Source organism: Clupea harengus, chromosome 3 (genome assembly GCF_900700415.2).
Source record: "Clupea harengus chromosome 3, Ch_v2.0.2, whole genome shotgun sequence".
NCBI classification, from domain to species: domain Eukaryota; kingdom Metazoa; phylum Chordata; class Actinopteri; order Clupeiformes; family Clupeidae; genus Clupea; species Clupea harengus.
This window is the reverse complement of record NC_045154.1, coordinates 16,323,430-16,350,804: the sequence shown is the minus strand read 5'-3', so window position 1 is coordinate 16,350,804 and position 27,375 is coordinate 16,323,430. Positions and strand designations below refer to the sequence as shown.

The 27,375-nt window shown below is 41.3% G+C and overlaps 1 protein-coding gene and 1 pseudogene across 1 annotated transcript; both read right to left on the bottom strand.

Moving 5' to 3' along the window:
- Nucleotides 1–163: 163 nt before the first annotated feature.
- Nucleotides 164–9,676, bottom strand: LOC116219230 (annotated as a pseudogene).
- Nucleotides 9,677–20,791: 11,115 nt separating this feature from the next.
- Nucleotides 20,792–25,206, bottom strand: LOC116219229 (alpha-N-acetylneuraminide alpha-2,8-sialyltransferase-like). Its single transcript, XM_031562355.1, has 2 exons — nt 25,076–25,206; nt 20,792–21,320 (listed from the first exon to the last, which is right to left on the bottom strand). Exons 1-2 carry the CDS (start codon nt 25,204–25,206, stop codon nt 20,843–20,845), a joined length of 609 nt encoding a protein of 202 aa, XP_031418215.1. The 3' UTR covers nt 20,792–20,842.
- Nucleotides 25,207–27,375: the final 2,169 nt, after the last annotated feature.

Genomic DNA, 27,375 nt, shown 5'->3' with positions numbered 1-27,375 from the left:
TTTTCACCTAACAATTATGACAACAAAGAAGCACATGATACAAAACACTGAACTTACTGTACTGATGGCAACTAAAATTCAATACATAAAATAATACAATGAAAAAAAAAAGGGTAAGGAGAAAAGTCTGTCACATGTTGAGTGACAGAAATGATGGTCAACGTATTTATCACTTCTTTATTTTCAGTCCATTTCAAACTTTTGTGACGTCAAGTCTGTCTTTTAAAAAATGAACACAAGTGAGGCGTGCAGTTGGAAAATCATTTGTGATTTTACCACATGAAATAAAATGAAAAATGAGATGTATCCCACAGACTGACAAGTAGCCTATTGTTATGAAAACAAATAACAATAAAAGGTTTGCCTATTGTTATGAAAACAAATAACAATAAAAGGTTTGGCACATTTTACTTGGCTTGAGGAGGTCACATCTCAAAACAGAAAAGATGATCACCCATTGAAGTATTCACAGTTTGTTCAATACCTTAATAACTGTCACTGGTTTTGCAGGTCTAAGTTGAACCCAATCGCTGCACAACTATGCATCTACAGTACTATTCTTATTGTTAGGGGTTTGAATAAGTGCAATTTGTGGAATTGTGTCACTTGGTTACATTTTATCCTCTTCAAACTATAAAAACTGTTTCACTGATGCACTATGACACTACATCATTTATGAATCAGCCGTCTACAGCTCGTCACTGCGCTGCTGCTGATGCTGGTGCTGCTGCTGCTGCTGCTGCTGCTTCCTCTCCTGGATCTTCTTGGGAAGTGTCTCTGTCCAGTAGGTGAAGCGGTCGGCCCTTGGATGGTTTCCCACCTGGTGCTTTGGCCCAATCTCCAAGTACTCTTCCCCTGCACCGTACATAGGCCAGTGGGTTAACCCAGCACCATTGGGAGATCTGAAATAATGACACACACACATACACACACACACACCAGAATGAGCAATACGCCCGCACACACACACACCTAGGATGCAACCTTCAGCTTGACAAGCGATCATACAGTGTGCTCAGTGAGATCAGGGAAATGTCCTGGCAGCACCAGACGAGGATAAGGAAGGCAGCTTCTCCGTTACGGATGCTGTGAGTAATATATCAGTCAGAGCTCTAAGAGGGCTTAACTATGTTATTGCTACTGTTAAATGTTCTGATGTTTTGTGTTCTGTCCTTTAATGTACTTAAGTGCCTTCCTTATTTTCTGTTTCTTTGTCTTCTGATGTACACCAAAATCTTCTCATCACTTGGTCATCAAGTGTTATTCCTTCTTAATACACATTTGATTAAAAATAAAAGTGCACTGTTCACAATAATGTAAATTACCCAGTGCGAGCGAAGTTGCCCCGGTATGACATCACTGTTCTACAAAGCTCGTCTTCCTCCTCTGTGAAGGTTCCTGATAGAGAACAAAGAGATAGGCTGTGTGTTAGAATATCAGTCTTAGAATAAAACCACCAACCATGTAGCTAAAGCAGTCGACGAAGCTAGAATGTGAATACAGTTTTTTAAATGTAAAAGTAGTGTAGAATACTGTATGTGGCCTAATTTAATGGACTATAATGTTTTATCTCAAATGTATTTGAGGAAGAGTGAAAAGTATTCTGCATTAAATGTATTCCTATGAGTAGCTACAATTTATTATTATTAAGTACATGTACAAGTAAACAAGTGTGACTACCCACCTCTGCATAAACCTTACCATTTATATTGACATGGCCTTTCGTGAAGCAGTCTCCAAACACAAATGGAAGTTCGTCTCCGTGATCTGCCTTCACAAAGCTTGGGCGCTTGGGCAAGAGTATGCTTGGAGGATGCTGGAACTCATACATGTAAACAGGTGCACCAGAATCTGTGGAAATTAGTGATGACTTAAAGGGTTTGTTTATGTGTGTGTGTGTGTGTGTGTGATAGACATCCTGCAGTGGACAGGGATCGAACTTGGGTCGTCCACTTAGAGGGCGGTGTGTGTATGTATTTTGCTACCACATTTGCTACCACGTCAACTCATTGAAAGAATCCCGAATGGAGATGTTTCTGTCATATCCTCAAGCAAGACACTCCTGGGTCCACTAGATGGTGCCAATGAGCTGTCACTACTCAAAGTCTGGTCTTTTCCAGCTTTGACCCAAACACCACAAGCTAACCTGGAAACCTTTACCTATCCAATGAGTATTTAACATGGTGGGCTGTATCTCACAGGGCCCTGCCCTTGTAGTCTTATTTATAAGAGGATTCATGCCCAGTGTGTCATTCACAGTAAGTGCTCAAACCGAAATATGACAGTGCTTGTAGTTTGAGACGCTTAGTTTGAGAACTTTTTTGAGAGAAGCACAGACTCTGGACTCACACCTAGCCGTGTGCATGGGAGGCTAGCATTCTGTCGGCGGGGAAAACGCATTTCCTAAGGAATGCGTATTGAAACCGGATATCGTCACTTTACTCCGGTCTCTGGTTGGATAAAACTTGTCAACAGAAATGGACAAGGACCTTTGATTTATTCTTTAGGAACCATGCCGATGCCTGACTTTTAATGTTGTGTGACGTTGTTGAAGTTCAAGTTCAACATTAATAGCGATTGAATTACCCTTGTGTCGTGTAATCGCTAGCGGTAAATAAATGTTAATAACTTGAATGACTGATTAAGGATATATTTTACACATCACAAACACACGTAATCGATGGGTTTTGGGGGAAATGAGGTAATTGGTTAGCTTAAATTGCAGTATCTTAGGCGAGCTAATTGACCTGGCTAGCTATAGCGGAATTAACAGTGCTAGCTTTGTGTTTGGTCATATAGCTTTGTAAAAGTTCGGTTAACAAGTCACTTGTGTGTTTAGTTGTATGACTTCGTAAAAGTTCGGTTAACAAGTCAATTGAGCATTAAGCCACCTGACTATAATGGGTCTATTCATATCAGCATGCTGACGTTAGCGAGGCTAGCTAGCTACTATGTGTTCCAATGGACTGGCCTATGTACGGTGCATGGATTGTTGTCCAATGGCGTTAGCTTCAGTTAAGACCTACAATACTCTGCAACATTCGTGTACCACATGAACAACTAACCGAGTCAATGTGGACATATAAAAAGTTGTGTAGATAGCTTTATTCACATAAGCCGTATAACTTCACAAAAATAATAATAATTTAAAGAAAACCGATCGTTTGCATGTCAGGCGATCAACACAACTTCTCAACTAAAAAGTAAAGGTCCTAATCAAACGGAGTAAAGTGACGACTTCCGGTTTCAATACGCATTCCCCGCCGACATTCCCCGCCGACACATGCTAACTAAAACCCGGTAGTGCTAGTGCCAGTCGTTAACAGCCCGTCTCTTAAAGCCTCAGGGAGTGAAGTTAACCCAGTTAACCCAGCACACAGCTTAGAATGTGAAGTTAACCCAGTGCACAGCTTATAGTATGTGAAGTTAACCCAGCACACACCTAAGTATGTAAAGTTAACCTAGCACACAGCTTAGTATGTGAACTTAACCCAGCACACGGCTAAGTATGTAAAGTTAACCCAGCACACAGCTTAGTATGTTAAGTTAACCCAGCACACAGCTAAGTATGGGCTGGCCTATCTTACACTGTTCTCTTACCTCGGTGAGCATTTGATAACTTGATGGCAGGAATGTTGAACATGATATCCCCAATCAGCTCTCTGAATCCATCCCTGTTTTTTACCCCATCCTCTCCTGTCCCCAGATACTCCTCCAAAATCAGGTCAATGATCCTACTGTCTTCTACCTAAAAGCAGAAATTTGCATTTGTTGCTGTTGATATAAAAAACCTTCATGCCATGACACTTGGTCAACTATGCAGATTACTTGATGCAGAGCCTTACATTTGGGAAGAAGAAGGCGACAGACTGTTTGATGGTCTCAGGATCCATCCCATCTACCCAGCCAGGTGGGGCAAGAAACAAAAAAAACACACATCATCCCAAGACCCAAGACCAATTCAGCTTAATTAGCAATACACTGAATGATGATTATGGTTCAATCATGTTTTCTTATGTAAATGGAAAATCTGATTTACCACACAATCTCCAAGGCATACTCAATGCTTGTGCATACAATTTTACACTCTACTCACCGCAGGCAGTAACCATCCACATTCATCATTGTTGATGCCATTAATTAATGGTACTTTGTTGAACTCATGGGATTTTATAAGGTCTTGCGCAGGTTTGGGTAAAAACATTTCGTCGGCTGTTATCCCAAACATCAAGACAGGATTCTGTGAAATCAGGGACATTGTAAAAATAGATGAGAAACATCAACTCATTACACAAGTGGCCATGGCTTTAGGTAATTACACTCATACTATATAACCTTAGACCCATTTTCAGACAGGATTATACACATGCAGGAGATTAAGCATCTTTAAACAGACGGACATCTTTCTTCTGGGAGCTCCATTTTTCTCCTCTAGAAGTTAAGGACCATAACGTCTCACCTCTGCAATTTTTAAAACATCCTCGGTCGACATCTGCATCACACAGTCCACTATCTCATGTGGTTTTGTGCCAACACAGTCTGATGCATTGGCCACCATCTAAGGGAACAGTGAAAAGCATCTAAGGAAAATGGGCTATGATCTGAGGTACCCACCCAACACTTCAGCATCACAATGCAAAACAAGGCACAGATAGTGAAAGGTCATCACCATAGCTACGGCCAATGGAAAACAAGGTACAGATAGTGAAAGGTGATCACCATAGCTACGGCCAATGGCTGTGCGTTGATGAGGAAATCCATGGCTGCTGTACCACTTTCAGCAATGCCCCGGTGGAACAGACCAGAGCTCAAGGGTGAAAGAACCTACAAGAAGTAATTCAATAAACATAATTAATGCCAAGGTCATTGACCAGTGCATACCTGTATGTGTAACTTGAGTTTCATGTGTAAATTGAGATGAATGTCACGGCATCACAAGTCCTTCAAATTATTTTGTAAATAAGCAAATATACTACACACAAATACATTGGCAAAATACTGTAGGTGTGGTGCACTGACAAACAAACATAAATATTGCACCACTTTTAACTAAATGACAAAACAAAAACGCTGAAATCCAATTTCAATATGTAGCCTAGAATGTATGATCTTTCTTTTTAAAGCTTCTTAAAAAACGAGAATCATATTTTCATGGCAAACATCAAGCACCTAAGCACAGAACCCACCTGCAGTGACACGCTCACTCCCCCTGCTGACTCTCCGAATATGGTGACAGAGGAGGGATCCCCTCCAAAGCTCTGGATGTTCTCCTGGACCCACTGCAGTGCAGCCACCTGGTCCAAGAGGCCCATGTTTCCAGGGGCGTTATCATCCCCTGTGCTGGTAGGAGAGAAAATAAAAAGCATGCTTTGACTCTGAATAAACATGACACTTTAGGACTGGTGTAAAGAAGTATCCTACACACACGTTCATAATGACCACACTGATATTAGTGACCATGCGCATGTGTCTCATTGGCACATTCTGTCTACTGACTGACTAAGAATATAAAGGACCATGTCTCTTCCAGGACACTGACTACAATCTCACCTGAAAAAGCCCAGCATTCCAAGTCTGTACTGAATTAGCACCACAACCACGTTCTGATAGGCTGCCAGGACAGATCCGTCATAAAAGGAGGCGGAGCCAATAGCAAACCCTCCTCCATGGATCCACACCATGACCTGAAGGACAGCAGCACATTACCTCAGACAGACACTCTGATGACTATGATCAGACACATATCAGCACATTACCTCAGACAGACACTGACAATCAGGATCACATTACCTCAGACAGACACTGACAATCAGGATCACATTACCTCAGACAGACACTCTGATGACTATGATCAGACACATATCAGCACATTACCTCAGACAGACACTGACAATCAGGATCACATTACATCAGACAGACACTGACAATCAGGATCACATTACCTCAGACAGACACTCTGATGACTATGATCAGACACATATCAGCACATTACCTCAGACAGACACTGACAATCAGGATCACATTACCTCAGACAGACACTGACAATCAGGATCACATTACCTCAGACAGACACTGACAATCAGGATCAGACACATATTAGCACATTACCTCAGACAGACACTGACAATCAGGATCACATTACCTCAGACAGACACTCTGATGACTATGATCAGACACATATCAGCACATTACCTCAGACAGACACTGACAATCAGGATCACATTACCTCAGACAGACACTGACAATCAGGATCACATTACCTCAGACAGACACTGACAATCAGGATCACATTACCTCAGACAGACACTGACAATCAGGATCACATTACCTCAGACAGACACTCTGATGACTATGATCAGACACATATCAGCACATTACCTCAGACAGACACTGACAATTAGGATCACATTACCTCAGACAGACACTGACAATCAGGGTCAGACACATAGCATTTGTCATTACATTTAAGAACCTACATACATTTAGCAATTCATTGGAAGGGGATCTGGACATAATTTCAAAGACCCAGATCAAAGCTATGGCCTGTGCTGTCATTTTATGGTTGAACTCACAGGTAACTTGGCATCCTCAGCCGATCTGGCAGGAGTGTAAACATTGAGGTAGAGGCAGTCCTCAGATACCTCAGGAATCTCCACATCCATGCCGAGGCTTTCTGACAAGTTGAGAGACATCTATCGGTTTTGTACACACCTAAAACACATCAGAAAAGAGACCACCCTTGCTCATAATCGATGATTGTGGACACACAATACGGTTTGTGTAGTTCAGTTATAAGTGCGAAACCCAAACAATACCTAATGTTTTAGTTTTGAATGTTTTAGCTTTCTACTAGGAGCACAACTGCAGAATTTGACCTTCACCATGTTACAATAATTACTATACATACATGTGAGGGATATAACAATTGTGCTATCTTTAAAACATTTGATTTGGGTGTTTAGAAACGTGTGTGCTAGTCTGACTGGAGCCTGAGCTGACTTTATCTGTGCTCCATCTTTGCCCCATCTGTGCTCCATCTTTGCCCCATCTGTGCCCTATATCTGTGCCCTATCTGTGCCCTATATCTGCCCTATATCTGCCCTATCTGTGCCCCATCTGTGCCCTATCTGTGCCCTATATCTGCCCTATCTGTGCCCCATCTGTGCCCCATCTGTGCCCTATCTGTGCCCTATATCTGTGCCCCATTTGTGCCCTATATCTGCCCTATATGTGCCCCATTTGTGCCCCATCTGTGCCCTATATCTGTGCCCCATTTGTGCTCCATCTTTGCCCCATCTGTGCCCTATATCTGTGCCCTATCTGTGCCCAATATCTGCCCTATATCTGTGCCCCATCTGTGCCCTATATCTGCCCTATATCTGCCCCATCTGTGCCCTATATCTGCCCTATATCTGCCCCATCTGTGCCCTATATCTGCCCTATATCTGTGCCCTATCTGTGCCTGTGACACATTACACATGTGAGGGATATAACAATGGTGCTCTCTTTAAAACATTTGATTTGGGTGATTAGAAACGTGCCCCATCTGTGCCCCATCTGTGCCCTATATCTGCCCTATCTGTGCCCCATCTGTGCCCTATCTGTGCCCTATATGTGCCCCCTCTGTGCCCTATATCTGCCCTATATGTGCCCCATTTGTGCCCCATCTGTGCCCTTAATTATAATAATAATAAATACGAGAATATTTGTATCATAAACAATTACGTTTCACATTTATAGTCATGATTCTACGAGGCATCATGATGTCCTAACATAAATAAAAGCACTACACGAACACTGCAAATGGCATTGAATAAATAAATAAGCACTAAACTCAATTGCGTGGATATAGCCATGGTGGAATAGCATGGACACATCTACATTCTGCAACAGTACCTCCACCTCTGCACCGGTGAAGTTAGGTTACATGTTGAAAGTCACTCCAGTAAAAATCAAGCAAAACCCACGCTGACCGTGTGAGAGTAGTATTTTAAAATGCACTACACGACATAACAGACAGGTGTTCGCTTTCCACTTTGGCAAGTTGCAAAGGAGCGTATGGGAGAGAGAGAGGGAGATAGGGCCAGACAGCAATCCCCCCCCCCCCCCCCCCAGGAATTACTCTCTGAAAATTCTACTATTTATTGTCCCCCCAACAATGAAATGGGATCTCCGCCCCTGTGTTTGGCACTTCATATACATCTACTAGATTATGTTTACTGTTCTCAGGTTTGAAAAGAAAATACACTGATGATCGTTAAATGAAAGGACACGTTTTATGGCAAACCTTCACAGTCTTAACATAACAATCAATCAAGTAGTAAAGGATGATTGTAGTGGCAACAATGGCCCCTCATAAATATTGAGAGTATGACCTCATTAACTTACATATATGGCTGCTTGGTGGCATCCCTGACCCCCTCCCATCCCTGCACAGGTTGGGGACGGGCCAACCTGAGGGGTCCCACAGGTGGTTTAGCGAAGGGCACGCCCAGGTATGAGTGGACCACTGTTGTCTTTCCCCTCACGCGCAAGTATTCACCTCTAAGGGCTCCCAGCTTGGTGTGGATCAGTGGTCCTGTAGTTATTCAGACAACAACACCATGCAGTGAATTATGTTTACTCTGCAGAATCTTAATACTATGGACAAAAATCCATTATTAGAGAGAATACAAGTCAATTCACTATTAAATGCTGTTTCATTGAGCCTTATAGAGGTCTTCACGTTTAATTACGTCAATATGTTAACTTTACGGCATCCATATTAGGTAAGCCTATAGCTTATGAATTATGCAGCTAAACATTCAGAGTTTAAGGCCATATAAAGACGTGCTTTGTAATATAAATCTTGTATTTCTTACAATATTTACAAATCTTTCCACTTATGCAAAGAAGGGACAAGGTGTTTTACAACAATAATGTTTTACAACAGTTCAGCTAAACTTACCATCATGCGCTGTAGACGAAGTTACAGATGCAACACCTGCTACCAAAATGAGCTGAATCAAGAGTTTCATTGTTGCCAGAGTCCGTTGTGAAATGAGAATGAGCTTCATCGCGACTTGCGACTCATAAACTTTGCTCTGAAGTGGTGTTGATCACTCTGTACCTTCCACGCCCATACCCTTCGCCCTAGAAAGCAATTGAGCCCGAGGCGTGTTGTAAAAGGGGAGGGATGAGCACAGTGCGAAATGTCATGCATGACAGCCTCGTGGAGTTTCTGCACCTTACTCCACGTGAAGGGAAATTGGGGGTCCACAGCCAACTAGTCAAATATGACCAGTGAGCAAAACCAGATTAAGAACACCAAGGGCCCTGTATAAACATGATTCATCTGGTTAAACTTATTTATCTACTTGCTACAGTAAATCAAATACTATAAGACACTTTGAGACCTGTTTCCTGAAAATGTATGGTTGCGCAAATAAACAATATGCCTCTTAATCCTTCATCAACATTAAAGCCTCTTTCCTTGACTGACAGCCCATTTCAATAATGTGGTCTTTAAAATCCAGCATGCTTCTTGATGATGTTCATAAATGGGGTGGATCCGTGTTTTTTTTTTATTAATTCAGGTAGCCAATAAAAGAGCTTCATTGTCATTAATCCTGAATTTGACCAAGCACCTTTAAACACATCTGAATTTAGATATTGTCGCTACACAATGGTAGTCCTTTGGGGGATAGTAGTCCCTCACATTGCGCATGCGTCATTTTGCGACACTGTCGACAGCGAAGCCGTGCATGCGTCACAACGACAGATCTGTTTTCAATCATGGAGAAAAGCGACGAAAGCCAGTTTTTTGAAAACATGACCATTTATTTAAAAACAAAGATGTTGTCACAGTGGACAAAACAGATGAGGTGGAGGATCAAAAAGTCTCTCCCCAGTTTCGTTTCATATGTTGACGTAGAGCCTTATGCTGTTAGTCGTTTACAACATAATTAAATATAACATTAAATATACCCACATTATGCGTTAAGACAAGTCCCATATGTTGATGTTTAAACCGTTTACAACATTATTAAATATTACGTTAAATAAACCTACATTATGCGTTAAGACAAGCCAGATATTTTGATGTTGATGTTGAGCCTTATGCTGTAAACCGTTTTGTTGTCTGAGCATGCGCGATTATGTTGAGCCTTATGCCATAAACCGTTTGTGTCTGAGCATGCGCAATGTGAGGGACTACTATCCCCCAAAGGACTACCATCGTGTAGCGACAGATATCCACTAGGCGCCCCTTTAAACACATCTGAATTTAGATATCCACTAGGCGCCCCTTTAAACACATCTGAATTTAGATATCCACTTAATACCTTTTCACAAACTTTTTCACAAGTTCAGTGGGTACATTTTCCAAAATAATGCTTTAATTCTGAAAAATAAAGTTGGTCCCACACAAAACTCACTCAATGTCTTTTAATATTATTTCTTAGATATGTAGGCTACATAGAAAATGCATGAATATTAACTGAGATACCCCATTATGTTGTGAACAGTAGGCCTACGTGTGCTGTTGGCAAAATCTATGTCTATGTCTGACCTGGGCTGGCACATGTTCAGGATAAAAAGCGTGTGCGTGCACGAGCATTACGGTCACGCGCAAAGTGTCCCAGTTTTAGGTCCGGGAAATCTGGTCACCCTAGCCTTTCCCCGAGTCCGGTTTATTCCGTCCAGAAGCCATTTCTCAACCGAGCATTCAATAAACTGTTGCTGATACGATAAAATAAGTATAAAATGGAATATTATGCCAAAATTAATTACATATAGTCACTTAGCCTCGGAGCACTGAAGCACACGTCTTACATGTTCCGTATCCACGAGCGCCCCCCTAAAGTTTATTTACTCTTGCAGACTTTTCATTCAATCGGAGTGGTGGTCCATGGAGCAGCTCAGCCAAATAACCAGTGCACTAACTTTTTAAATGGCCTATTTCGTTACTTGCTTTCCAATCAAAAGCCTAAAACTTATCCAAATTGAACCAATCCAAAACCCAAAACGTATCCAAGTTGAACCAATCAGAATATTCTCTCAAACCCATACATTTAATCTAAGCTCAGCCAATCAGAATATTCTCGCTCACTTGTTGCGGAGAAACATTTTAGGACAACGGTAACTTGTGAGAGCAGGTTGGTGTCCTTGCCAATGTTGCAAAGAGCCTGTTTACAACTTTTTGGGAGCTTCGCTTGTCCTTGACTTGTCTGCATCTCTTATCCCGAGACCCCATGCTTGGCTGTTTCCACCAGCCTGCACCTGTAGGCCTGTTTTCGAAAACAAGTCTCATTCCGGGAAACAGGGGTACGTTCGTCGTAGGATTGAAGCTAAGTTAATCAATTGGCCTTTTAGCCCGTTAAGATTAGCGAGCTGATTGAGAACAGCAAATATCGGTTCGTTAACGGCTGACCCGCATCCTAATCATGTGGTTAATTTCAAGCAGGCTAAAGTTATCATGGCATTTGCGCGTGCACGTCCTACTTCAAAAGGCAGGAAAGGTCGATCACCAAAACCATGATTTTCTAACGGTATAATGGTTCTAAACTCAAAGAAAAGGGCTCTTTTTTTCTCCGCTGGCGAGTAGGAGATGAACATGAACGCTTATGAAGAATACAAGACCATAATCATGGCAAAATTCAACACCACCACCGCTGTGAGAGCAAGGTGTGTTAGGATGTTTATAGGGTGATATCTATGTATGAATACCTGACAGCAAGTGTCAGCTGGTACAGAGGTTACCTCTACCCATGGACGGATTAAGAAACCACGGGCCCCTGGGCCTGGACATGCTGAAGGCCGCCCCCCCCCCCCCCCCCCCCCGAAAAAAAGAAATTGTGCGCCCGCAAAACACGCACGCACAACCACACAACCTATGTGTTGGATTTTACGGTCGAATTAGATACTTTGGCTATTGTATTGGGAAAGTAAACAGGTCAAAGTTTACTCCGTAACATCCACCTTCGGTGAGGTGTGCACTGCCCCACTATTGTTTCTGACATTACATGTGACAGGGCAACAGCCGAGTGATTCTTTTCCAAATTGAAACTGATTAAGACCTACCTGAGGGGCAGCATGGGGCAGGAGAGGCTGAATGGGCTGGCTATCCTGTCAATTGAAAAATCAAATCATGCATCACCACTTTTATGTTTGAAAGGCGTCGTTCGGCAGGTGTAGCCTACTGTGCCTGCTTGTAGGTCTTGACTTTCAGATTCTGCGCCTAAACTAGCTATATCGTATCGTCTCATCACATGATCAAATAGAGACTTGACATTGGACAACAAGATACATATTACCCAGCAATATCATTGCATATCTGTATATGACAAAAATAACAAAGAAAATAAGAAATTATTCATTTAATTGAATCGGTTTTTTAACAGTTTCTATAGTGTATGTACGATAAGCATATATTTGTGTTATAGATTGCTACTAACGATTTCCCCCTAAAAATGATGAAAACCATGACAGAGACAGGTTTGCCATTTTGAGGGAATATATAGCATAAGGTATCCTTAGCAGCTCCAAAAAAGTCATGCATGATCACTGTCGCATCAATCCAGCTTTTTCTAACACAGCCCAGGTACACTCAATTAAAGCCATTAGCAAATGAATAAAATACACCTTTTTCAACCACAAATAAGAGATACATAACAGCGACTTCACGCAGAGGCTCTGGCCTAGGGGCCCCCTGAGCTCATGGGCCCCTGGGCCTGGGCCCGGTAGGCCCGTTCGTTAATCCATCCCTGCCTCTACCGGTTAGAAGCTGCATGGTTGCTAGTTCAAATCCCCTAACCTCCTTCCTCGATGTAGTTTTACATTTCCTTGGAAGTCGTTTTGAATAAAAGCGTCTGTTAAATGACTAAATGTATTAATAACAAATACAATAAATTGAAGCAGTGAAAATAAATTGTCTGTATTTCTCTCTATTCTTATCATGAGTCCACCGTAATCATTTTCTACAATAATGATATGCTATGGTGTACTAATAACACTCATATAATTATGAGTGCTTTGTTCTCCGCATCACCGACACTACAAAAATGTACCACTCGCAAAAAAGCGCAAGACAGTCAATGTGGTGTTTGCAATAAATTACTCGAGAAGGTCTTGTAAATTAATGATTCCTTGTCGGCTGAATCGGTAGCGCTCATACAAGAATAATGGATCTTGGCGATCGCAAAGAACTCTCTCCCTCCGCTAATCTAACTCTAATATCAGTCCTTGGTCAATGGGATCCCTCCTTTTTCCGGGGGTGTGGCAAGCTTATCCAGCTACACTTAAGTTAGCCTGCCCTGGAGCAGGTTAGTGCTAATCGATATGTAACTATGGTGATTTATCAAAAGTTGCTTCCACGAACCAAAAAGAGGGGCGTTTTTTATCTTAGCCTGAAAATTAGCTCGCTAAACCGTTTAGCGAGCTACGAAGAATACCCCCCAGGCCTTTCTGTTTGACCTTACAAAACACTCACCTCTGCACATGGGCCTCATGACACTTGTTGTTGCAAAACTGCTTTATGTTCACCACACCACTGTATTACAGCCATTTCTACAGTGTATGGTAATATTATTTAGCATTTAGTTTTGTTATGTTTAGTTATGGTTGGCTGACATGGTGCATGCATATTTTAGTTAGGATGGCAGGATACACAACAGTGCCTAACTGGCTATTACTGACCTTTTTTTCTCAAACTGTTTAGAAAACTATAACAGCAGGACTTGCTTGCCAAAATCAAGAACAACACACCTGACACTCATTAAAGGTAATTTACACTGATGTATTTGAGTGACATTTCTCATCCACAAGGATTGGGTTAAGGTGGTTTTTCTTTGACTCTCAAAAAAGAATGGAGGCTAGTGGGAACGGCAGTTGTGTTTATCTCTCCTTCACATAATAATAATAAAAATAATAATAATAATAAACTTTATTGGTATAGCACCTTTCATACAACACAATGCAGCTCAAAGTGCTTAACAGCAAAGAAATTAAGTGCACAAAGAAATTACATGCACAGTGATCCACAAAAAAATAGACATTAAATAAACATAAAACACAAAAACTAGGGTAGAGTGCATAAAATAAAATAATATGAACATAAAAACAGGGATAGAGTGCATAAAGTTTTAAGATCAAAAATAAAATACATAAAATGCATAACATAAGATAGAAAATAAAACTCTGCAGAGATATAGTTTTTCTAACCCCTTAATATCACATTATATCACAATGAAGATCAAAGTAAAACACATTAAATAAAAAAAAGGAAAGAAAAGAAAAATAAATGTTAAATATTTATATACAGTGCGAAGTCGTAGCTAGTTAAAGGCTAAGGTGAAAAATACGTTTTTAGTTTCCTTTTAAAAATATTTAGCAAGCTGGCTTCCCTGATATCTATAGGCAGTATGTTCCATAGCTGTGGGGCATAATTGACATTGTGGACAAAGGCTGCGTCCCCGATTTTCTTACGGCTGTTAATGGGAACCTCCAATAAACCAGCATTAGATTATCACAGTGTTCCTGAAGGCAAGTATTTGACAAGGGAGTTTGCAATGTAACTTGGTCCTAGCCCATTAAGGGCCTTGTATATAAGGAGCTTGAAATAAAGGCATGAATCAGTTTTTCAGCATCTTTTTAATTTATAAATGGTAGTACTTTAGCTATGTTTCTAAAGTGGAAAAATTATGTTTTCGTCACCTTGTTAATGTGAGACTTGAAGCTTAGATCTGAATCCAAGATAACACCAAGACTTGTAACCTCAGATTTAATCCAGGGAGTTAATTTCCCCAATTTTTGTTTTAGGGCCGACTAGTAGGATCTCAGTTTTGTCCTCGTTTAACTTTAAGAAATGATTGCTCATCCACTTATTTATCGCCAAAAGTCAGGTAGTAGCCTAATGGAGTTTATAGCTGCAGCATTATTTGGTTCAGCAGAGATGTACAGTTGCGTGTCATCCGCATAACTATAGAAACATACATTGTGTTCTCTAATGATGTCCCCAAGTGGCAGCATCTATAGCAGGGGTATTCAATTAGAAACCCAAAAGATCCACTCGCCAAATTTCCATTCAGTCCAGGGTCCGGAACAGTGACGGTAAAAATCCAAAAACATTCGAACTATGCACAAAAGGTGATGTGGTCTGGCCTTATTTGTGTGAAAGGTGACACTTTTTTTGTGGTTTAAACTTGGGCATAAAAGGTGTGAAGGCCAGGCGGAGGCACTGATGTAAGTGTTCATTAGTGAGTGTGCTCCTGTATTTGTTTTTCACCATATTCATGGTTGAAAAGGCAGACTCACAACAGGCACGCTCTTGTTGTGTGGCTGAACTAACTATTACACACTGCATGTTGCTTGGTATCAGTGCTGGTAAAATTAGAGGTGGGTAAACTATACATTTTGGGATCAGACAGACCTCGACGCAATGTAACACGACGCGATGCAACACGACGCGAAGCAACGCAACACAAAGCGTCGCGACTCTGTAAGGCTGTCCTGGCTATATTCCATTATGATATCAGTTAAAGTCATATTAAATCAATGACAGTGAATAGATGAGTTTGTAGTTTATTAAATTTCAAGAAAACAGTAAAGAAATGTATGTGTAGGCCTCACAAAAATGAAGGGGGTGGTGGGGGAGACAAAAGAAAGGACCTCTATAGGACCTAAAAAAATGAAGGCCTCTGGAAACAGGCCCAGGGTGATACACCTGAAAAGTTTAATATAAAAAGAAACCATGCTGCAATTAAACACTTCCCCTGTGGAGAAACCTGCCTTGCCCCTTGTTCTGGGGTTCTTGGCTCTCCTGTGCTTCACCAGCCAGGACTTCACATACTGTGTTGGATTGAACAAGCATGTTTTTTTCACATTAAGAAATGACTTGTTTTCAAATATGACTTGTTTCCAGTGTATTTCGCTTACAGGCTACTGTACACCTTTCATGACTTCAAATAACGTATTGATTAAGCACATAGGCCTATTCAGTGAAGCAACAGCTTGGCTCCCCGCTCACGTTTCTATGCGAGAGCAAGGACGTGCGGTCAGTGGAGGCAGAGCCTCACCTGTCATCATGAAAGTAAAAAACGATAAAATAAATATTAATATTTTAATTAAAATCGCTGAATTTGCGCATGTCCTGTTCAAACACACAGGAGACCGCGAGACGGTTAGGCAGCGACGAGCTGTGCCTCATCTCAGATTGCGCAATCCCTCACAAACTGGGTTGAGCGCATGCGTAAAATCTATTTAGTCTTGTTGATCTGACAAAAAACCTCGAAGGGGAGGCAAACAGTACCTCTGCCTCAATGAAGGGAGCGTGCGAGAGCCCACTGGTCGGGTTTATGCTTGTTCTGCTGTTGCTCTTCTTCTATCTACACTTATATTTTACCTTGACCGCGAAAATGGAAGATTCTATAGCTAAAACATTTCACTTAGCTATGTCTAAGTGTCTAGCTATGTCTAAGTGTCTAGGTTTTCACTTTCCTCCTGGACACCGACACTGTCAAAATCATTGCACTCTGTACAATAGGGTCAGACCCTTTCCTGTACCTGGAAACACACTATGTTCTCCCTATGTGTATGTATATGTGATTTATGTATGTATGTCGGTGAGGTGTATAAGTGCATAAGTGTATTTGTGTATGTGTATAAGCTACTGGATGACCTAAATTTCCCTCGGGATTAATAAAGTATCCATCTATCTATCTATCTATCTATCTATCTATCTATCTATGTCTAACTGGCTTGCAAATAATATGTCTACAATTTTCAATGAAATAGCCTTATCTGCAGCGATTTGCGTGAGGATAATTACTAATGCATCTTCGATTGCTGAAATAATTTACGTTTTATTAGGCCTACTTAGATGGAACAGCGAAGGCTTGCTTGTTACCTGCATCGTCGTATTTGAAAGCACGTTATTAATAGCGTTTGTCCCTGTCTTAATACGATGTTGTTCGAACCAAAACAACGTTTTAAAATGTGAATTGATCTTCTTCAGTCTTACTTTGTACGTGAGGCCTTCTGCGGGCATCTGTGTGAGTGAAAGCACTTGATGGTCTCTTCAAAAATCGCCTGATATCCATGGCTAATGAATTCATTCTGAACGGGTAGTCAGGCAGGCTAATCCACAACGTGTATGTGTTTACATACTTCCTGGATCCTGATTGGTGTCGCCGCCACAGCCGCAAAGCACTGATTGGAGGGCCACAGACCATAATACAGCGCAGATGAAAATGATTCAGATTACGGCGTTTATATTTTCAACAATATGAAATTTAGTTTTAGGTGATTTAAAATTACACCAAATGTATTTCATATTATTGTAACATGCCGGCATAGTCGCCCCATAATGCCGTGCGGCGGGCGCACACTGTTGTACTGTATGTGTTATACCCTATGTGATGCACTAACGCATGTTCCCTAACGATGGTCCTTATGGTTCTAAGTACCTGTTGTTGTTATGTGTTGGGACAGAGGTTGTGCAGGTGTGTGACTGTAGCACAGTCTGATCGTGGTTACTTGCACCAGGGCATAAAGCCCGTGCCATTTTGTCAGTGTGTTGTGTTTAGTGTTTAATAAATAAGCCATAACAAAGATTCCACGTTTCCGTGATTTGTTACTGTGGGATATTTTAATATGATTCAGAAGGAAGGTCAGATAATTCATTTAATTAGTTTGATGATCAGATACACTCTAAAACACGATGTTAGAAAAGGGGTTTGGCCCACCGGGTAGAGGATGGGTCATGATACACATTTTAAGCTTTCTGATTGGATGGAGTCAGGTTAGGGGTTAAGGATGTGATTGGACATAGGTTCGGCCAGTAAAGGCTGAAGTGGGAGTGTCAGAAGAGGTTTAAATGGCAGCGCGAGACTTTAGGCAGACAGAAATATTCCTAGGACTTTTAGTCCAGGCAAAATAGCGTTTTACGACAGACTAATTGTAAAATAATTTTTTTCAGCATAGATCATTTCTATGAGGTGTCCAGAACAACATACTAAAAGTCCTAAGAAATCCTAGTTGAGGAAATATGTTTAATTCTCATCAATCTGAGATGTGTGCTAATAATGCATGGCAAAAATACACCTCAAAATTTTTTTTTTTCCTTTACTCCTATCAAAATGAAACTTTACACAATGAAAGTACCCATGAAAAGTAAAACAATTTGTATTACAAGTTTCTTTTGAAATTAATTTGTATATGCAAATGATCTATACACTAATCGAATATGCCCAAAATACATCCAAATAGGCTTATTTTTTTCCTTTACTCCTACCACAATAAAACTTTACATAGTAAAAGTATACATGAAAAGTAACTTTTTTTGTATTACAAGTTTCTTTTGAAATTAATTTGAATATGCACATGAGCTCCACACTTATTGAATATGTCCATAGGCAGAAACACCTTCATATGTATGACAAATACATCGGCCCAATCTTCATCCAATCATCCTACTGCCAATGGGAGATGGCAATGCTGCTTTTAGACTGGCCTCTAACCTGAAAACTGCCTGGCTTGGTAGTACCTGCCAGGGGTATAGTGTTTCTGCCTATGCAATTAGGACATATTCAATAAGTGTGATGCTCATGTGCATATTTAAATTAATTTAAAAAGAAACTTGTAATACAAAAAAAGTTACTTTTCATGTATACTTTTACTATGTAAAGTTTTATTGTGGTAGGAGTAAAGGAAAAAAATAAGCCTATTTGGATGTATTTTGGGCATATTCGATTAGTGTATAGCTCATTTGCATATTAAAATTCATTTTCAAAGAAACTTGTAATACAAAAAATGTTACTTTTCATGGGTACTTTCATTGTGTAAAGTTTCATTTTGATAGGAGAAAAGGAAAAAAATTACATTTTTGAGGTGTATTTTTGCCATGCATTATTAGCACACATCTCAGATTGATGAGAATTAAACATATTTCCTCAACTAGGATTTCTTAGGACTTTTAGTATGTTGTTCTGGACACCTCATAGAAATGATCTATGCTGAAAAAAATTCTTTTACAATTAATTCTATTATTGGCTCCAAAAAGGGTTAATTTGCCTGGCCTATTTCTCTTATTGTGGTTAAAGATCTGCATTAAACCCTGCTTGAAGAATTCACCATCTGCTGTTCGACTCCTGCTTAAATGGGACCGCGTGTGTGTATATTTTAGACACGACAGTTACATTATTCTAACGGCAGAATACAAGGCGCAGGGAACTTTGAGCTGCGTAAACGCCACTTAGAGGTGCGTAAACGCTATTTCCAAAATTCCAGAGGTGCGTAAACGGCGTTTACGTGCGTTTACCCTCCACTACAGTCCTGCTTGGTATGACTGCAGATGGTTTATTTTTCTGCCCCTTACCTCAGAGTTCTGCGGGTATTTTTGTTCGAAGTGTGCATGCTTTGTTTCATAGTGACGTTTCACGTTACCACTTTTGACAAGGGCAACCGTCTCATTGCAGATTAAACACATCGGTTTTGTGCTCCCCACAGGCAGCACAAATGCATACTTTTCAGTCCACTCTGTCTTAAATTAGCGATTTTTGGAATCAACGTTTAGTTTTTTGTCGGGTTTAAAGCACGCCTTGATTTTCGTTTGCTGAGAAAAAGTTACCGTTCACAAATCTATCTGCCCGCGTTGTTGCCATTGACACACAACCTGCGTGACCCACAGAGCTTGCGGCCAACATTGAGTGAGTGAGTTGTCATAGTGATGTTGTTATTACAGCTCCTGATTGCACCTCTGGATTGGACACGGAAGATAGAAACCACATCGAGTAGGAAAAAAATATATAGCGCGAAATCACGCACCAATGAAAACTCGCTTGGATCATGATTAAATTAGAATGTTAGTTTTGACTTCGGTCCAAATTTGATTGCCTCTGGGTCCGATCCGGACCACGGTCTGCCTATTGAGTACCCCTGATGTATAGTGACAATAATAATGGACCAAGGTAGCTCCCTTGTGCAACCCCAAAGCAGATGTCATGTTTCTTAGACACATGATCTCCAAGCCTGACGTAAAACTTTCTCCCTTTGATGTATGTTCTGAACCAGTTTAAAGCAGAGTCAGAAAGCCCAACTAACTTTTCAAGACGATTGATTAGGATGTCATGATCAATCAAATCAAACGCTGCGCTTAGGTCTAAGAGGACAAGGATTGAGACCTTATTTGCATCCAAATTTAGTCTGAGGTCGCTGATTACTTTAGTAAGAGCAGTTTCAATGCTGTGGCATGTTTGAATTGAAGCCTGATTTAATTTTCTCCAGGATTGTTTTCTTTAAGAAAGGAGTTTATTTGCACTGAAATTATCTTTTCAAGTATTTTACTAATGAATGGAAGATTGGAAATCGGCCTATAGTTGGTCAGTGCATTGCCATCTAGGTTGGGTTTCTTTAGGAAGGGTTTTACAACAGCTGTTTTGAAGGCATCTGGGAAGATGCCTGTTTGAAGAGATGTATTTATAATCTTCAGGACATGCCTTGAAACCCTGTCGAACACCCGCTTAAAAAATGCTGTAGGTACATGGTCAATACACGAGGTGGAGGAGTTGGACTCAGTGACAGTCTCAGTGACTCTTACAAAGATCCATCAATGTGATGCAGGTGACATTTCCCATGGTTGCATCTTTTTTACAGTGTTTTCTGAGGCCATCTGCGTTTACATCAGAAATAATACTGGCTCTAACTGAACATGACCATGTACCATCAGGACTTTGAGAATGCAAGCTACTACTCAAACAAGAAATGATAAAAACCTGCATAATGTTGCTGCAAGTGTAAGACCTAAGAATAGGTTAAACGCATCATTACAGTGACTGTGACATAATTACTGTGACTGTTGCAGTAGTAGTCAATGACTCAGTTCATGTTCAACGCCTCCACAGTTTCCCAGCTGCAGTCGTATGACTCCGCTGTCATGCAGCTGCGTCAACTGCTTAAACTCCTGCGGCATCTCGTGGTAACTGTTGGGAGGTTCGTTGTCATAGTAATGATGAGAGAGTGGCTTGTTGTCTGGTCCGTGTGAAAAGGGCCAGAAGCCGTAGACGTCCACCTGGTCGCAGAGGGAGAGGGCGAGTGTCACCATGAAGAGGCCGGTGGAGAGACGCCGAGCGCTGACACCCCGGGCCGCCCAGAAGGCACTGACACGTCGCAGGAACTCCGGGTGGGCGAACAGGACTGTCTGATTGGCTGAAGCATCAGCAACTGTTTGAGCAGCCCAAAAGGATGGCTTTATGCCGATACTTGAAGAGAAGGCTGGCATGTAGATGAAGCTTCTGTCATACACACTCAAGCACTCCAATAGCTTGGAACCCTTCAGATCCTTAAACCTAAAACAAACAAGCACACACACACAGATAAAGTTAGGGTGTGCCTAATGTGTGTTTGTATAGAATAGAAAAGCCTTTATTGTCATTGTATTCGAGAGATGGCATAAGTGACTTGCAGTCAATAAAGTGATTAGTGTATTAATAATGCACAATGAAATTTTATGTTTAGTGCATGTCTGTGTTCAATGTTCTGATGGCCGTCGGGAAAAAACTGTCATTTAGACGCGTGGTCCTTGCTCTAGAGCAGTGTTTCTCAAACTTTTTCAGACCAAGGACCACTTAGCCAATAAAAAAAAACTCGCGGACCATCTAACTGAATAGTATATCCCCGGAACAACAGGCCTCCTACCCAGACCTGGCACCAGACAATTGTTAGCGGCACGTGATTTTCGCGGGTGGGCACTTTTTTTTATCGGTAGGCTAGTTATAGATATGACAATGCGCTAGGCAAAGCATCTGGAACCCTGCTCCATGCGTGACTTGGTTAAGTTACAAACTATAGTTCGCTCACAGCCTCATACTCCCATCACACACTCAGACACGCCAATGTATCACTAAACACCAATAAACACAACGATGCGCATACCGACCACGCGACCGCAGTAATTCACTACCAACTGTAGGCTAGCCGACTGGCATTAATATAGCCATCCTAGTAGTCAACTTTTCATAATTATGAGTTGTCATTATCCAACGTCACACAACACAGAATAATGTTATCATCTTGCTGTCTCCGCAGAGGGAGAACAAAAATGCTGTTTGAATGCAGCTCCGCGGCGGGAGTGACCCTTCTCCTTGTTTGTGTCAGAGGCATTCTCATTTAATTTTCTTTTCATTGTCCCTGTCTTAAGCCACCGATCCATGACCTTCTTAATAGTTAAGGATACTTTTTAATAGATTAGGCTTCTACTGACTGTGTTCTCTTCGTTCTGAGTTGTATGTTAGAAATGTCGCAATAATTTACTTGTGGCCGTCGCGGACAACTACGGGGCACTTGCGGACCACCAATGGTCCGCGGACCACACTTTGAGAACGACTGCTCTAGAGGACCTGTATTATATGCCCGAGGGCAGGAGAGTAAACAGGTGGTGGCCTGGGTGAGAGGAGTCTTTCATTGTGTTATTGGCCCTGCCAAGGTTGCGGGAGCGTGCAATGATTGTGGGCGGTTTGGTTTGAGAGGAAGTCCTTTATCCAGGTGCAGATGGGGGGGGGGGGTATTGCAGTTAGTTTGCTGACTAGTATGTCTGGGATGATGGTATTGAATGCTGAGCTGTAGTCTATGAAGAGCATTCTTACACAGGTTCCTCGGAGTTCCAGGTGGCTCAGTGCGGTGTGGAGGGTTATACTGTATGTCAGAGTGTCTCTTGAAGGTGTTGACTGACCGGGGAGCACGTTCACATTAAAGTACTGACAAAACAAATCATGTTATTATGTTGTGTGCCAGTGCACACAAACACACACACATGCACACACGCACATAAACACACGGGGGAAAGAACAGGCATTGGGTGTGTAGCCTGGTCTAACCAGACCCAAATTCACTTTGTGAATAGATAGGGTCTGGCCACGCTCCATCCTTAAATTGGGAACTTAAAGCTTTAGAAACACAAAATCAACAGCTAAACAAGAGAAAGACCGTAGACATGGCTTCTGCATTGCTACAACCAAAATAGCCAGAACTAGGGTCTGGCCACCTTCCATAGGGGATCAATAGGGTCTGGCCACCTTCCATAGGGGATTGATAGGGTCTGGCCACGCTCCATAGGGCAGGGGTTCTCAAACTTTTTGGGGCCAGGGACCCCTCAAAGGGTAGAACATTTTCCGAGGACCCCCTCATAATCGCATCCCAAATTAAACCATATAGGCTTATAGCTATTTGTAATGTTTTATGCTTTTGGACTCTTTTACTCTAAAATCATATAGTAGCTACTAATATTACAAGAGTTTTAGATAATCATTGTATTACATTTGGCATTACTTGACAGCATGTAGGATAGATTTGTAAATTATATTTTGGAAAATGTGCTGAGAAGCTAAATAATGTTTACCTTACATAAAAAACAAATATTGATGGAATACATTTTTTTTATCAAAGCAGATTGTAGGGTTTTCCAACGGAGATGATTCTGAAGATTTATTTTTAACAAAGACATTAACAAACATGAAATATCCACCTAATGTTATCAAAAACTGGTATCCCCGACTGACACTCCGTACAAATCTCTGTACAAAAAATATGATAAACTATTTTCAGTGGTGGTGTTGTATGATCAATGAGAAGGGTGTTCCTGTCTCTCAGCATATAGTTTGTCCAGTGCAGTTTATTGACCCGGTCTTGTTGTCACTGAACGATGGCAACCTTTGGAAGCCAGATATCTGCAGTTGTTTTATGGCTGATGTGATGAGCACTTGTCTGTATTAGCGTTGTCACGAACACTTAACAAATGGCATTCATATTAGTATTAGCCTCCAGCAAGATACTAATGAAAACAACATGGTGACATCACTGCATTGATTATACACGTATAGCGTTTTCTTTATAGAGGTTCGTTTTGACAATGAACTGGGCTACGTTCTTGCAGCCAAATTGAAAGCTAGATCAACGTCTAAACGAGAATAGCTACATGCAATAGGGCCATCCGATATGCCTTCGGTTAACCTATGTTTAAAGAAAGAACCTTCTGCAACGATAAACACGACCCGTACTGATGGAAGATTAAATGCATCACTTGCAGATTATGGCATTTAACATTACTAGCGTGAAAAGTGCAGTTTAGTTACGTTAACCACACTGCATTATGATCATTGTACTACGCATAGTCAAAATTCTGTGATGGGGAAAATCGATTGTCGCTAAACTAGGCTAAGGCTACTCGTGCTAGGCTGTATATGGGTGACCTTGGGGGTGTTCATGTTTATAATCACATTTGCTAACCTGTCGTTCTTTGAACTCTGAAAAGTTCGGGGATTCTGTCTGAGAGGTCCTTAGCCATATTTGACGTGTTACTTCCCTTTGCCTGAGTGGCTTTGAAGCATGTTTTACAGACGGGTCTCTATGTGTCGATGGGCTTTCCTTCACAGTCTGCTTCGTATCCAAAGTACCAAAGTACCAGATCTCACTTATTTTTTTAAAACAAGCCGAGGACGGTCGGCCAGAGCTCCTGCACATTGAGGCCATGTCTCCCCTGAGATCACTCGCTGTGAGTGAAGACTGCCTGTTGCATATGTCAGAGTTGGGCAGCCCCGCCCTTGCAGTCAATGCGTGCAGGCAGCCTGACAGGGAGCGGAACAGTGAGTGCGCCCTGATTGCGTGCTAATTTAATGAAGTAACTATACGTATACCTTTCAAAACGTTTCTAGTATCGGTACACCGTGTAACATTAGTCTACATGTTTTGTATACTGTATTGCAATAAATAAAAAAAAATAAAAATAAAAAAAACCTTTGGAAGCCAGACTTTTTCGCGGACCCCCAGGCAAGGCGTCGCGGACCCCAGTTTGAGAACCGCTGCCATAGGGGATTGATAGGGTCTGCCCACCTTCCATAGGGGATCGATAGGGTCTGGCCACCTCCCATAGGGGATCGATAGGGTCTGGCCTCGCTCTATAGGGGATTGATAGGGTCTGGCCACGCTCCATAGGGGATCGATAGGGTCTGGCCACCTCCCATAGGGGATCGATAGGGTCTGGCCTCGCTCTATAGGGGATTGATAGGGTCTGGCCACGCTCCATAGGGGATTGATATGGTCTGGCCACCTTCCATAGGGGATCGATAGGGTCTGGCCACCTCCCATGGGGGATCGATAGGGTCTGGCCTCGCTCCATAGGGGATTGATGGGGTCTGGCCACACTCCATAGGGGATTGATAGGGTCTGGCCACCTTCCATAGGGGATCGATAGGGTCTGGCCACCCTCCATAGGTGATTGATAGGGTCTGGCCACGCTCCATAGGGGATCGATAGGGTCTGGCCTCGCTCTATAGGGGATCGATACGGTCTGGCCACGCTCCATAGGGGATCGATAGGGTCTGGCCACGCTCCATAGGGGATCGTTTCCATTTGTTGATGGATGTAGACTTCAGGTTCATTTTGAAACCATTGGACCAGCCTTTAACAAATCGCCGTTGACCGTGTCCAGACTATCAGAGACTAACCGAGGACTGACCCCCCACATAATAACTTTTATCTAATATACGCCAGCTGCGTTGTACTTATCTATTTATTTTATTTTTATTTATATAATGTATTGCTATTACCTTGCTGCTATTACACCTACATTTCCCTACAGGGAACTTTTATTAATCCCCGTAGGGAAATACAGGTGTAATAGGAATACATTATATATGAATGTATATATATATATATATATATATATATATATATGAATGTATATATATACACTGTATACACACACACAGACACACACACACACACACACACACATATATATATATATATATATATACTGTATATACACACACACACAATTTATCATCAGATGTGACGAACAGTCTGTTGTGACGCTTTAGCAAGGGATACATGTGTTTTGTCTTGTAATTTTCTTTTGTGTTTTGTTTTTTCAATTTTTATTTTGTATGTATTTGTCGATTATTATGCCTGCCTAAATAGATTTTCATTCGTGGTTGCCATTTACAGTAGCCTACTTAACGTGACTCAGTTTTTCAAGTCCTGTTTATCAAACAGTGATTCATGCCACAGTCTCATAGGAATAAGTTGAATTTTGTCAGCTGGAATTGTAGGGGACTAAATGCACCAGTTAAACTTAGCAAAGTCCTGAGTCATCTTCGTAAATTAGAGGCACACATCATTTATTTACAGGAGACACATCTAAAAGTGATTGACCACACTAGGTTGAGAAAGAACTGGATAGGTCAAACATATCACTCAACATTTCAGGCCAAGGCCAGGGGTACAGCTATTCTCATACATAAATCAGTCCCCTTAATTTGTTCCAATGTCCTAGCAGATCCAAATGGGAGATATATTTTTGTTACTGGGAAAATTCATAGTATCCCCCTCATTCTCGCAAATATTTATGCACCTAATTGGGACGACTATCATTTTTTTTAGAACTTTTTTCTCCAAGCTCACAGATATCGGAACACATTCTCTCATACTTGGAGGAGACTTTAATTGCTGGATTAACCCAACCCTTGATCGATCATTAACCAGAGCACACTCTCCATCTAAATCAGCAAAAACAATTCAATCCTTCATGGAGGAATTTAACATATCTGATCCATGGCGTTTTCTATATCCAAACAGTAAACAATACTCTTTTTTCTCTAATGTCCATAAAACATTCACACGTATTGATTATTTTTGAATAAACAACAATTTATTACATTTACATTTACATTTACATTTAGCAGACGCTTTTATCCAAAGCGACTTACATATGTGCGACTTACAATGTATACACATTTTACATTTACACTGATGGCACACTGCACATCAGGAGCAATTAGGGGTTCAGTGTCTTGCTCAAGGACGCTTCGACAGGGAATCGAACTAGCAACGGAACTTATTACCTTCTGTTCGGTCCGTAACATATAATCCCATAGTAATATCCGACCATGTGCCGATCTCTCTGACAATAGGTTTTGATGGACCTAATTCAACGCGCCCTCCTTGGCGCTTCAACACTCGCCTGCTATCTAGTGATGTCTTTGTCCAATCCATCTCCAATTAGATCAACACCTTTATAGAGATTAATAAAACTCCTGATATATCTGCATCAACCCTATGGGACACATTGAAAGCATATCTCAGAGGGAGCATTATTTCATACACTGCGTTTGAAAGGAGGACAAGGGAGGCAGAATTGTCTGGGCTAATGCAGAAAATTGGTCAACTTGACACAATATATGCAGCCAACCCCTCCCCTGATTTATATAAAGAATGCCTTGCCCTTCAAGCTAACTTTAATATTTGTTCTACGCATAAAGAGGAAGAACTTTAAGGACTACTACAGCTCATTATATGCATCTGAGCACCCTCCCGATTCTACTGCTTTTGATCTTTTTTTTTATTCAT

What these genes read in the sequence shown, in the direction of transcription:
- LOC116219229 (XM_031562355.1), bottom strand. Translation starts at nt 25,206, where the DNA reads ATGGAAGGTGGCCAGACCCTATCAATCCCCTATGGAGTGTGGCCAGAC. An exon ending in CTATCGATCCCCTATGGAAG is followed by an intron (nt 21,321 to 25,075) that starts GTGGCCAGACCA and finishes TGTTTGTTTTAG; the next exon opens with GTTTAAGGATCTGAAGGGTT.